This window comes from Schistocerca serialis, chromosome 4, assembly GCF_023864345.2.
Source record: "Schistocerca serialis cubense isolate TAMUIC-IGC-003099 chromosome 4, iqSchSeri2.2, whole genome shotgun sequence".
Taxonomy (NCBI): domain Eukaryota; kingdom Metazoa; phylum Arthropoda; class Insecta; order Orthoptera; family Acrididae; genus Schistocerca; species Schistocerca serialis.
In genome coordinates, this window is record NC_064641.1 from 11,623,866 (window position 1) to 11,637,921 (window position 14,056).

The 14,056-nt window shown below is 42.6% G+C and overlaps 1 protein-coding gene across 1 annotated transcript in view; it reads right to left on the reverse strand.

Annotated features, from left to right (window-relative positions):
• Nucleotides 1–14,056, reverse strand: part of LOC126473709 (troponin C, isoallergen Bla g 6.0101-like) — a 90,167-nt gene that overhangs the window by 70,386 nt on the left and 5,725 nt on the right. The window contains exons 2-3 of the mRNA XM_050100951.1: nt 2,963–2,990; nt 1,921–2,064 (exon numbers count right to left, since the gene is read on the reverse strand). Of these exons, the coding sequence (XP_049956908.1) occupies nt 1,921–2,064; nt 2,963–2,990 (172 nt within the window). The remainder of the gene's footprint in view (nt 1–1,920; nt 2,065–2,962; nt 2,991–14,056) is intronic.

The following is a 14,056-nucleotide window of genomic DNA, read 5'->3' on the forward strand; positions in this document are numbered from 1 at the left end:
ATTTGAAAAAATTTATTTCTTTGCAGAAGCAACAACCTAAGGATCATTCTTTTGAATTAGGAAAATGGATCTAAGAAAAAACTATAATGCAACACAAACAATAAAGATTGCAAGATTAATATAAAATCTTAGTATTGTTTTCACTTAACACTGAAATCCGTATTTGTTGAGACTGTTTCTTCTTAAGCTTATCCATTACAGATCTTTAAGGACTCGCGACTGTTTAGTAAAGATAAATACAGAAAACTGCAACCAGTCACTTTTTTGAATTATTTATTTATTGCATGAACCGGTTTTCGAATGTTTGTAGGCTCATCCTCAAACGGTGCATATGAGTTGTTCTGTGGAATGGAGAACCTCAATGTGACAGTGGAGAAAACTATTCGTACAGATCCTTCATCACTGAAGACATGTGGGATGTAATGGATATAATGACTCTAGGAACAGGTGATACATAAAAGTATATCCAGACTTTTGTTGTGTATTTTATGTTAAGGCAGAATTCGTTATCGTGCATACTCGTAGGAGGGTACAAATTGTAGATGTTTCAAAGTGGCCCTGAGGCAAAAAGCATGTTCCACCGACACGTCACAGAGCATTACATTTTGAAATAGCTACAGTATGCACCCTCTTGAAGGTGAGTCTGTGATGACTCGAAAAACGGTTCATGCAATCAATAACTATTTCAAAAAAAGCGACGGGTTGGAGTTTTCTGTATTGAAATTTTTTTTTACATAAGGTGCTTACAAGGGAACCTCCCCATCGCACACCCCTCAGATTCAGTTATAAGTTGGCACAGTGGATAGGCCTTGAAAAACTGAACACAGATCAATCGAGAAAACAGGAAGAAGTTGTATGGAACTCTGAAAAATTAAGCAAAATATACAAACTGAGTAATTCATGCGAATGATAGGGAACATCATCTGGGGTAGACTCCACTCAGGAGCGCCGTGGATAGCGTGAGCAACTGCGGAGCGAGAGATCCTTGGTTCAAATCTTCCTTCGAGCGAAAATTTTAATTTTTTATTTTCAGACAATTATCAAAGTTCAGGCACTCACACATAATCAACTTCGCTCTCCAAAATGCCAGGACATGTTCAGTTTTGCTTGGACATATGCAGGATTTGACGGTCTACACACGGAAAAATTTGAAAACGTTAAAAACATATGTTTTAACAGAGCACAGGGAAAAGTGAGCGACTGTGAAACTGTTGGATTCATTTATTGCAGTTTATGTGACAAAGTCTTATGTTTTCATCACTTTTTTGGGAGTAATTATCACATCCACAAGAAAACCTAAATCGGGCAAGGTGGAAGAATGTTTTTTCCCATTCGCCAAGTGTACAAGTTATGTGGGTCGACAACATATTCCTGTCATGTGACGCACATGCCGTCACCAGTGTCGTATAGAATATATCAGACGTGTTTTCCTGTGGAGGAATCTGTTGACCTATGACCTTGCGATCAAAAGTTTTCGGTTCTCATTGAAGAGTCACGTCCTTTCGTCTACTAATCGCACGGTTTTGCGGTGCGGTCGAAAAACACAGACACTAAACTTATTACAGTGAACAGAGACGTCAATGAACGAATGGACAATTCATAACTTTGCGAAAATAAAGAAAAATTTTTCGTTCGAGGGAGATTTGAACCAAGGACCCCTCGTTCCGCAGCTGCTCACGCTAACCACGGGACCACGGCGCTCCTGCGATCAGATTATGCTTGGACTACTCAGTTTGTATATTTTGCTTATTTTTTCCATAGTTCCACACAACTTCTTCCTGTTTTCTCTATTGATCTGTGTTCAGGTTTTCAAGGCCTATCCACTGTGCCAACTTATAACGAAATCTGAGGGGGGTGCGATGGGGAGGTTCCCTTGTTAGTGTCCGTTAAGTGTCGGGATACTGTAGTACTTTTGCTCACCGTCTTCGTCCAGCTCGTCGACGACCTCCTGCAGCGTGTCCGCGTCCAGCTTGATGCCCAGCATGTCCAGGATGGTCTGCACCGTGTCTATGGTGATGTAGCCCTTCTTCTCGTGGTCAAAGGCATCGAACGCCTTTTTCAGGACTGGAGCAGAAAACGAATGGCCGTTATGACAACTACATTTCAGCATTCCTTTCGCAAGCTATGAATAAAATGTAGCAATTGGATTGGAATCTTTGCTCTGTGGAATGGAAAACCTCAATCTGACCGCGAAGAAAACTGTTCATACAAACTCTCAATCACTAAATACTTGGGGGAACTTACATGTGGTGGATATAATGACTTCAGTGTCAAGTATTAGATAAAAGTATATTTTAGGTTAATGTTGAATTCGTTATCGCGTAAATTGCACCAACCGAAAAGTTTCTCTGAAGCAACATATTTGTTTCGCATGCTGTTGTAGAGAATGCTCGCATCTAGATATCTCCTACACCGTCTTGTCACCTAATGGTAAAAAAGTCAGCGACTGATCATGGTGATCAAACGGTTTCAGTTGAAGTGCTTTGACGTTGGGCAGCTTGAAAATGGTTGTCAGAGGATTGAAGACTGCGACAGCTGGATACTAAATTCCAAGTTTGATATGCGCAATTATTTGGTGCTACGTTTTCAGTAATTGGGAAGTCAACGACTCTAATGTTTGACGAGCGTAACCTGTCAGATCCATAGTCAATGACCAGTTTCGTGTCCATTTGTATAATAAGAAAAATATAATAAGAAGAACTGATTATTTTTTTCCTCCATTAGTGCAAGCAGATTCCCACACGTACGTGCCCGCAACTTCAAAATGGACGTTTACTTAAAGCAAGTCGAGACTTAAAACAAAATTAAATTTAAAATTCAGCAGTGATAGAATTTGGCCCTGTGGCATCCTCTTTCTTATTGATGTTACGGCTACTGCTCTCAAAATAGGTTTTTTCCCTTGGCCAGCAATTCCATTCGATAAGTGACGTTGATGGATCAGCAAGATTTGTGTTCTACTCACCTTGTATCTGTTCTGGAGGAAGGTCATCCTGAAATAAGAAATAACAGAATTAGTGACGGGTGCGTAAAATCCAAAGTGTTTATAGCGACTGAAAATCAAGGCAATAGCTGAGAAATATTTTAGCCTGAAAAACTGCCTTGAAATGATAAATTATAAATAAATATAAGTTATGTAAATTAAATACTGTTTTTTTCGACGGCAATGAACGGGTTATTAGCTTTTATCTTTATTTGAAAGCATCTTCAGTGGTCACTGTAACCAAATGGTTTTTTCTTACAGTTTTGTTTGCTAGGATCGTGAACAGTTCACATGTTTTAAGTTACTTCTATAAAAAGTATTAAATTTTACATGTACTGACAGTATTCTGTTGCTTACGTCATTCTTCCTGTTCTTCTACCTGTATGTTGTAGATTTTAGCACACAGAACTTTCACTGACACTAAATACATTCACGGTTTTGTGTTGTGGCGAACGACTGCCATCTCTCCTTTTCGAGTGATTTTGTTTTGCTATTGCGGGATGCATTCGTCATTTGCTTTCATAGCAGCTTGATCGTCTGCTGCTGCTCTGTATGTACGAGTGTTTATATTTTTTGGCTAGTGTATGTGTTTATATTTTCCGACAGGTTTGTGTGTGTGTGTGTGTGTGTGTGTGTGTGTGTGTGTGTGTGTGTGTGTGTGTCTGTCTGTGTGTGTGTCCGTGTGTGTCTGTGTCTGTGTATTTGAAGGTAGCTAACATGTTCTAACTATTGTGTGTGTAAATTATTAGCCGGCCTGGGTGGCCGAGCGGTTCTAGGCGCTACAGTCTGGAACCGCGCGACCGCTACGGTCGCAGGTTCGAATCCTGCCTCGGGCATGGATGTGTGTGATGTACTTAGGTTAGTTACGTTTCAGTAGTTCTAAGTTCTAGGGGACTGATAACCTCAGAAATTAAGTCCCATAGTGCTCAGAGCCATTTGAATCTTTCTTTTTTTTTTTTTTTTGTAAATTATTCCTTTGCTATGGTACAGTAGTAGGTGATATAGGGTGGGGATACTACCAAGTTCGTGGTCTTATTTTGTGATGTCTATGAGGGTTTCTCTTTATCTATAATATGTTTTATTAATTCAAATAACGTTTGGTTGCTGGTGTTTATCTGGTAATTTATTATGTGTTTCCTCTCTGTTATAGCTGTTTGGACTTGGAAGTTCTATTGTAGGGATAGCACATGCTTTTTGTTACTAAATCTGACTGTTTTCATTCCCTGTTCAGCTGTGGTGGGGTGGAGGTTTTATTGCTGAAGGTGCTCTGCAAATATTGAATGGCTGGTATCATACTTCAAGGCCTTTTTATATTCTTTATACCTTATTTCAAGGGTCTGTTGATCTGCCCTGAGTACAGAGCATCGCATCTGTCACACTAGAGTTGGTAGATGCCAGATTTTTGGTGTATATCAGTGTGATCTTCCTTCTTTAGACATTTCTGTATTGAGTTATAACAACTCAATACAAAAAAGTGCAAAGAACTAGATGACACTGACGTACACCAAAAATCTCGGTGCAGAAAGGTGTAAAGAAGGAAGATGACACTGATGTATACAAAAAATCTCACTGCAAAAAAGTCTAAAGAAGGAATATGACACCGACATATACCAAAAATTTGCCATTTATAATAACTCAGTACAAAAGTAGCCAAAGAAGGAAGATGATACTGACATATACCAAAAATCTGGCATGTATAATAACTCAGTACTTGAATATTTAAACAATGTGTAATTTAAGTATCTAGTGGTACAGCTACGAATTGGTAAATGAAATGGGACAAACAAAATAAATCAAAAGCACAGAAGGCGACTCCAACATTGATGCATCTTTTATCTCGTATAGGGACCGTGAGAATAAGATTTGAGAGATCATAAAGTCTACTGAGTCACATAAACAGCCGTTTTTCTCTCGCTGAGTAAGTAGATAAAAGAGGACTGAAACTGGCAATGTTGGTAGGAAGTGTTTTCAGTTATGTTGTGTACAATGGGCTGCAGAATACAAAAGTTAAAAGCCGTGAAACTAACAACATTTCCATCGAATTCTTGCCCAGCCTTTGCGAAAACTGATCGAGCGGTCTGCGTTTCCGGACTGTTTTCCACACTCACACAAATCTCCATTTCGGCAACATACGGAACATGAAAATGAGACGTTTAAAGTACTAAATGAGTTTTGCTATTTGGGGAGCAAAATAGCTGATGATTGTCGAAGTAGAGAGGACATAAAATGTAGACCGGCAATGGCACGCAAAGCGTTTCTGAAGAAGAGAAATTTGTTAACATCGAGTATAGATTCAAGTGTCAGGAAGTCGTTTCTGAAAGTATTTGTATGGAGCGTAGCCATGTATGGAAGTGAAACATGGACGATAAATAGTTAGGACAAGAAGAGAATAGAAGCTTTCGAAATGTGGTGCTACAGACGAATGCTGAAGATTAGATGGGTAGATCACATAACTAATGAGGAGGTATTGAATAGGATTGCGGAGAAGAGAAGTTTGTGGCACAACTTGACTAGAAGAAGGGATCGGTTGGTAGGACATATTCTGAGGTATCAAGGGACCACCAATTTAGTATTCGAGGGCAGCGTGGAGAGTAAAAATCGTAGAGGGAGACCAAGAGATGAATACACAAAGCAGATTCAGAAGGATGTAGGTTGCAGTAGGTACTGGGAGATGAAGAAGCTTGCACAGGATAGAGTAGCATGGAGAGCTGCATCAAACCAGTCTCTGGACTGAAGATTACAACAACAACAGTATGGTACATGTGGTTTATTTATTTATTGCCATCAGTCTTCTCACTGGTTTGATGACCCGACACAATTTTCTATCCCTGTACTTCAGAGTACTGCTTGCACTCATCGTCCTCAATTATTTGCTGGATGTATTCCAAGCTCTGCGTTCCGCTACAGTTTTTACCCTCTACAAATCACTCTAGAACCATGGTAGTTATTCCCCGATGTTTAACAGACATCATAACATCTTAGCATTCTGTCCCTTCTTCTCAGTGTTTCCCATATGACCCTTTCTTCGTCGATTCAGCAGAGGGCCACTTCAGATTGTACCTTCGTACTGAGATCAACATATCCTGTGTTAGATATATATATATATATATATATATATATATATATATATATATATATATATATCGGGCTTCAACCCGTGCGGGAAGACGTCAGATGTGCAACGTAATCTACAGAGGCGTCATTGTGTGATGTCATTTGGTCGTTTCATGTACAGGGTATAGGCAAAATAATGTGGACAGTGGTAGTAATGGGATGGTTGTGTTTGATAGTCAACAACGCATGTAAAGTACGTGTCGTGGTGGACTGTGCGTGTTCACTACGGACTAGGCATGAGTTGACGTTGTTTAGAGTGGTGCACACACTTCGTATTTGCACTCAGAGGCCGAGGTCGACACTCAATGAAAGACCTAACAGAGCTCCAAAGATGGCAGATTGTGGGGGCCCGATTAGCTGGAGCATCAGTAACCAAGGAAGACAACTTATTGAACGTTTCAAGAGCAACTGTATCCACAGTCATCACAGCCTACACAAAACATGGAAAGACATCATCGTGTAAACATAATAGTTGGGCGTAGATCATAACTAAATGACAGAGACTGCTGTAAACACGAATTGTGTCAAAACAACACAAAACTGCAGCGGCTAAAATGACTGCAGAGCTCAATGTCCATCTCTGAGACTCCGTATCTATCAACACTGTGCGCCGAGAGCTCCATGAAGCGAATGTTCATAGGCGAGCTGCTATAGCAAAATCTTTACTGAGGACAACCAATGCAAAGAAGCGTAAAACACAGTGTTAGGAGCATAAATCCTGGACAGTTGATCAGTAGAAACACGTCATATGGTCCGACGAGTCTACGTCTTACTTATTTGCAACATCGGGCCGGGTTTATGTCTGGAGAACACCAGAAGAAGCGTACAATCCTGGCTGCTTGATTCCTGTGGTTGAGCATGGAGGTGGAAGTGTGATGGTGTGGGCAGCCATATCATGGTATTCTGCTGTTCCCATCATTAATCTCAAAGGCCGTGTTAAGCCAGGGATTATGTGAACATTTCAGGCAATCAGTTGCACCTCGTGATTCATCATGATTCCAATGTTCTTCCCCAAGAATTATGCCATATTTCACTAAGATAATACACCCCTTCGCACAGGACAAAAATCGTGGTGTGAGGAGCATGCAACTGAACTGCAGAGTCTTCCCTGGCCGGCACAGTCCCCGGGCTTGATCATTATGGAACACTTGTGGGCGGTAGTGGAGCGCAGACTCCAGAGCAGATATCCGCCTCCATCGTCACTACAGGAGTTAGAAGAAGTTCTGATCGAAGAGTGGCATAACATGCCACTGGTGACTATACAATCATTGTATGCCAGTATTCCAAGAAGAATCGCAGCTGCATTATGGGGGCCCAATCCTTTATTAATTAACCATTCCCAAGTATAGGTGTTCACATTATTTTCCCTATCCCCTGTAAGTACTGAATTTTGAAAACTTACTGTCCTGCAGAAATATGTAGTAAGTCACTATTAGTGTCCTCGTCCAAAATTTGAGTCGCTTTGATTTCCTAGTAACGTAGAAACGGGACCGTATGAGTACACAGTGTTCTTGTGTAAAACGTTATCTTCGGAGGCCCGTCTACAAAGACTAGAAGAAAATAACAGCAATCGCCGAACAGCGTGTGTTCAGAGTCTTGCAACGCTGTGCTCAGGTCTAAGGTCGTTTTGAACACTGCAGTGTTTCACAAGGCTTAATCCTACCAAACGCGGTAGCCAGTTACTTCCCTTCGAACTTTGGACTGGCTTAACCAGCCAGTAACAAAGGAATCTACTGTTTGCCTTGGATTCTGATCCACTTTTTCAAATTGGCATTCATCTCAAACGTATATCACTGTCAAAGGTGGAAAAAGCGATGTAGTTGCTACTGTTGTTGTTCTTGTTGTTGTTACCATTGTTGTTTGTATGTGGTCTCAAGTCCGTTTCTATGCAGCTGTTCACGCTACTCTAGCCTTTGCAAGTCTCTTCTCCTCTGGATTAATACTGCAACCTACATCTACTTCAGTACTTGTATGATTTTTGTTATCAGTTCGTACTCTATGTCTACATTTTTTCAACGTCACACAATTCTCTCCATTACTGACCTAACTATTCCTTGATGCTTCAAGACGTGGCCTATCATGGTATCTCTTCTCTCAGTCAAATTGTGCCGTAAAACTGCCCGTGAACCGTGGAGTGTGCTGCGATGGGTTGGCCTGAGTGACTAAACGATTCACAGATAGCCTGCCGTACCGTAGGTGCAACCTCATCAAAGCAGTGTCAGACAAGAGCCTAAGAAATGATTCTTGAACAGGGGTACCGACATTTTCTGTAGTTAACAGCGCAACAGTCTGGCCGACTGACTGATCTGGCCATGTATTATCAGCTAACGTTGTCTTGCTATGTTGGTACTGCGGACTGCTAAAAGCAAGACAACACCCAGTATACTTCTCGAGGATATACAACTTTGGTTTTATGATAATGTCGTCCTCCAGTGTTTTCCGGAGAGAAAATAGTCCTCTATTTTGATATCCGGACGGGGACTACTTATCATTTTTTTTATAAAAAATAAAAAATCTAGCTTTGGATGAAAGGAACGTTAGATCTCTTAACCGAGTAGGCAGGTAGACAATCTGAAAAGAGAAATGAATAGATAAGATATGGGCTGGTGAGACTCAGTGAAGTGCGGAAGCAGGAACTACGTGGGTTCTGGCCAGGTGACTCCCGAGTTACCAACACGAAATCGAATAGGCGTCCTAACACGAAGAGCGTAGCGGATAGGTCGCCACAGCCAAAAGGACAAAAAGCCGCGACACACCACAGCAGTACATGAATACAGAATGAACCAGAACTGTACTGACAAACCATTAGAGGTTGCTCGGGGATATTTCCTGACAAGAACCGTCACCAAATTGACCTCATGTTTTAAGGAGAAAAAAGGAAATTTGAAAGATTTCAGCCCCAGCAATCGGTCTCGTGCGGAAGTCTGGGTCATAATTCTGATATTACGTAGTTAAGACCTTCTGGAAGTACAGCTTTTAAATTTTCGCGCATACGGTTTATCACTCGCTTTTCCCCACGGCAGCCACCTAATGTCAGAGTGTGCGAAGTACTGTACGGCGGAGCCACGACCAGAGTCCTCCTATTCATGGGATCTTGAAGGTGAAGAAGTAGGAGAAGGGAGATGGACATATTTGCCCAACATTGTTTGAAATCTTGTTCCAGGACATTCTATTCTATGCCAAAAGTAATAATTAATGTATTTAGTATGTCAACCTCAGCACATACATGTTCAACATTCTCATATTGGTATTCTACCCGCCAGGTTAGCCAAGAGCGCTAACGCGCTGCTTCATGGACTCGAGTAGGCGCGGCGGCCCCGGGTCGAATCCGCCTGGCGGACTAACGACTTGGACGTGGTTTTTAGGCGGTTTTCCACATCCCACTAGCTGAATACTGGGCTGGTCCCCACGTCCCGCCTCAGTTACACGACTCGCACCATTTCATGGCTTATGCTAGACGCAGGCAGCTGGGGTACGCTAATTCCACCCCAAGGGGTACAGGGTGGCGCCAGAAAGGGCATCTGGCCACCCTCTAACATCGCCAAATCTCGCAACAAGGCTTGACGCTACTGCATTTGTAGAATACGTTGTTACTTGACGCTACTGCATTTGTAGAATACGTTGTTGGTTGGTGTACGCGTGTTAAAGCGCGTGACCTTGATTGGGACTTAGTCTCTGGCGCTGTACGCGTCTCTCTGTGCGTGACCTTCATTCGGACTTGGAAATTTTCAGCGTGCCGTATATTTACTTGATCCGTGTTGCAGAATAATTCACTTCCGTCAATGTTATTCTTATGGAGTTTTGGCGCTGGGAGATTGCTGCAGAGCTGAGAACTACATCCGGTTCTTGTCAGTGGTGATAAGGACTTCCGCCGCGCTGCTCGCGGCTTGGAGTCACCGTGCGCCCAGCAGGCGGGACTGCAACACAACACGGGTCCTAGTCTTACGATACCCGTGTTGCAGATTAATTGATTTTCGGTCGTTTTTTGTCGTGAGGGTTGCAGGGGTTACGTCCCCTGGGGAGGTGGGCGGGTTGTGTACTTGTTCTCGCTGTATTATAGTTGTTCTTCATTAATTTCTCATCTTTAAATTAAATTATTTATCTTTAAAGTTTGATTGTGGTGGTTATTGGTCGCGCCAGACCGCTCGTGAAATTTTTTTTTTTTAATGAATTAAAATAAATTAACATCTTGTTGATTTTTAGGTTAAGATCTTATAACCTCAATAGAATAAAAACCTCAAAGTCCTTCTCAGACACACAGCCGAAGGCCATCCTATGAAACCTCAAAGTCCTTCTCAGTGGGACAAAAGTCCTAAGGAAATGATGATGATGATTCTCATATTGATATTCTGCAGCTACGTGTATGCCTCAAAATCAAAATGAAGCAACCCAAGAAACTGAAGAATTATTATGAAGTAAAGTTAACGATTTTCGACTTACAATTTAATCACGTCAACGTATTGAATAATAGCACATCTCCTGCAAATGCAATCCACTTTAACGTGCCAGCTTTAAAATACAAAGAAAATAACGCACAGCAGTGATGTTAATAATTAAATGGCGCTGCACTGCGTCTTTAATGAAGCACTCATTCGTTTCATTCAGTCATACTGCAGTTGTGAATCGCAGCATCTAAACGTTCAAAGCCAAAAGATCTCTGGCACCAGCTGCAGGTTAGAAACTGCGCCCGTTGCTGTTGACACACTGAAAAAAGTATGTTACGAATGTCAAAACAGTATTTCACAAACCTCTTACTCCACTGCACAGTACTTGGCGACCGGCATTAAGTGGCTGCAACGGGACTGAACGAGTGACAAGTTGCGCATGCGCATGTTTAAAGGCTGTACTTTCAGAAGGTCGTAACTGCGTTCTGTCAGAATTACGGCCCAAATGTTCGCGTGGTATCGGTTGCTTTTTCCTCCTTAAAATACGAGGTTAGGTTGGTGATCTTTTCTTGTGATCTCGGGCGACTCGTTACGGAGTGACAACGTAGTTATAAGTTTTTTCGGTTTGGTACTACAGTCAACCTTGTTTCTGCGAGAGAACCTTCGTAAAAGTGAAGAGACCAGCTATATGCAACAGCCAAAACGTGCACCACACAACACAGAGTAATGCGACAACTCTAACGACGCACGCGGAGCAACTGAAAAGGAACGCAACGGGCAGGCGATTTACCAGTATCGGCAACTGGTTGCTGACTAGCTGGTAACGCTGTTCCGCGCATGGACTAGCTCTGAAACGAGAACTTTCACTTGCCGTGTGGAAGAGCGTGGAAGACAGGGAGTATTGTTTGTCGTACCCGAGATTCTTTTGGCTACACTCTGCATGTCGAGCACAGATTCAGGCTCAGAGGGAGATACGCTTCTGTATTAATTACTACACACGATTAAGAAAACGAAGGGAGTTCTGGATTGATACGTACATCGAAACAAACAAACTATAGGCTGTATCTAGCAGTCAAGTAGACAGGCAGAATCGAAATTCGTAGCTGTTTATAGAACGACTAAACAGTGCTACGGTCATTTGGCGCAGTTAATTTCTTCCGCCATAGCACATGGTTACTTTTATTTTGAAAACCCAGATAATGTATCTTGAGTTTTACATACACGGAAATTTGTCGATGGTGGTTTGTGCTCGCTATATCATTTGTATATGAGCACAATTGTATTTACAAGTATCGGAGATCTCTTCCGCTCGAGAATTTAATTTTACGGTACGAAAAAGGCTGTCACGCAAGTCACACAAGAGAATACAGGGTGAGTCAGAAAGGACTGTACAACTTTGACATGATATAGAAATTTATTGAGACAACTTACAGAACTGGTAGATGTGTCATTTTGCAGCAAAAAAAATTTAAGTTTAAATCATGTAGTGCATCAGTACCCCATTCCGCCACCAGGAGCGCCAGTGTAGTGGACAGTTACACTGGCTCTTTCTTCTTCGTGGAAAAAACTGTCCCTGCTATTGATTATCTCTGTCCGCCTCCGTAGCGTAGCGGTAGCTTTACCGCCTACCACGCAGGAGCCGGGTTCGATTCCCGGCAGGGGACTGGGTGTTGTGTGTCCTTCATCATCATTGACACGCAAGTCCTCAAAGTGGCGTCAACTAAAAAGGACTTGCAATACGGAGGCCGAACTCCCCTGAAAGGGGCCTCTCGGCCAACAATGCCATCCGATCGTTTTTTCATTTCTCTATTTCTATAGGCTTCAAAATTTTTTAATTCCTCAGATCGATGAAGATGACCGAGATGTGATAGTTTACTACCACCAGCAAGACGGCGCTACACCTCACTTCCTCAAGGAGGATCAAAATTTCCTCGGTAATCCCTTCAGCCGGCCGGTGTGGCCGAGCGGTTCTAGGCGCTTCAGTCTGGAACCGCGTGACCGCTATGGTCGCAGGTTCGAATACTGCCTCGGGCATGGCTGTATGTGATGTCCTTAGGTTAGTTAGGTTCAAGTAGGTCTATGTTCTAGGGGACTGATGACCTCAGAAGTTAAGCCCCATAGTGCTCAGAGCCATTTGAACCATTTTTCGGTAATCCCTTCCCAGGTCGGTGTATTGACTGTGAAGGGCCAGTCGCACGGCCATCTCGCTCCCCAGACATGACACAGTCGATTTTTTTTCTCTGGTGTTTCATTAAAGACCTTGTGAATATTCCTCCCCTACCAAACAATTTAGCCGACCTGAAAAATCGAATCTACGCTACCGCTGCACAAGTTACGCCGGATTTGCTGCGACAATTGTGGGAAGAAATTGATTATCGGTGGAATGTTTGCCATATCATAAATGATACTCACATCGAACCAAAATGAGACCTCACACTTTTACGTTCAAATTCAAATGGCTCTAAGCACTATGGGACTTAACATCTGATGTCATCAGTCAAAAATGGCTCTGAGCACTATGGGACTCAACTGCTGTGGTTATCAGTCCCCTAGAACTTAGAACTACTTAAACCTAACTAACCTAAGGACATCACACACATCCATGCCCGAAGCAGGATTCGAACCTGCAATAGTAGCAGCAGCGCTGTTCCGGACTGAAGCGCCTAGAACCGCTCGGTCACAGCGGCGGGCCACTTTTACGTGAAAGTTGAGGTTGTTTGCTACAAAATGACACATTACCAATTGTGTATGTTATCTGAATGAATTTCTACATCACTCCAAAGTGATAAACTCCTTTTTGACTCATCTTGCACTAATGGTACAATTTGCAGTTTTTTTTTGGTTCATTTGCTGCCACTGACATACCGATAAATTTATTTGAAGCAATTCATGTACAGGATACTACACACGTCATATAAAATTCTTTTCCCACTTCACATCCCGCTTTTTCAGTCAGATCTCTTCTGTAGTAGCCTGGGAGCTTCTAGTTGTATATTACGGAATGTTTTTCGATTTTTCGTACAAACGTAATGTTCACAATCTTCTTGTTGACCTTTAAAGTAAACCAATACTCAACTGGTATGTAGAAGAGCTTCTGCGAAGTTTGGAAGGTGGCAGACGAGGTACTGGCTGAATTAAAACTGTGTGGACGGGTCGTGAGTCGTGCTTGGGTAGCTCGGTTGGTAGAGCACTTGCCTGCGAAAGGCAAAGGTCCCGAGTTCGAGTCTCGGTCCGACACACAGTTTTAATCTGCCAGGAAGTTTCATATCAGCGCACACTCCGCTGTAGAGTGAAAATCGCATTCTCTAAACCAAACTCAACTGTTTTCGAGGACACGACGCATCTCGGATCGCTTAGCAACACGGGCGCCGAATCTCTGGCAACCGTTTGCCAACGCGTTTAAGCGAACGACTGGGTAATTACTCAGTAGGCGCGCTGTCTGGGGAGCATTGTTTAGCTACACAGGAAGTGATTCGGTGCGACCCGCTAGCAACACACACACATCGGCAAAGAGTTGCCTGTGAGTCGCTCCGAGTGCGGAAACACTGAACTGCAATATGGCTGCCTCGACGCGCGG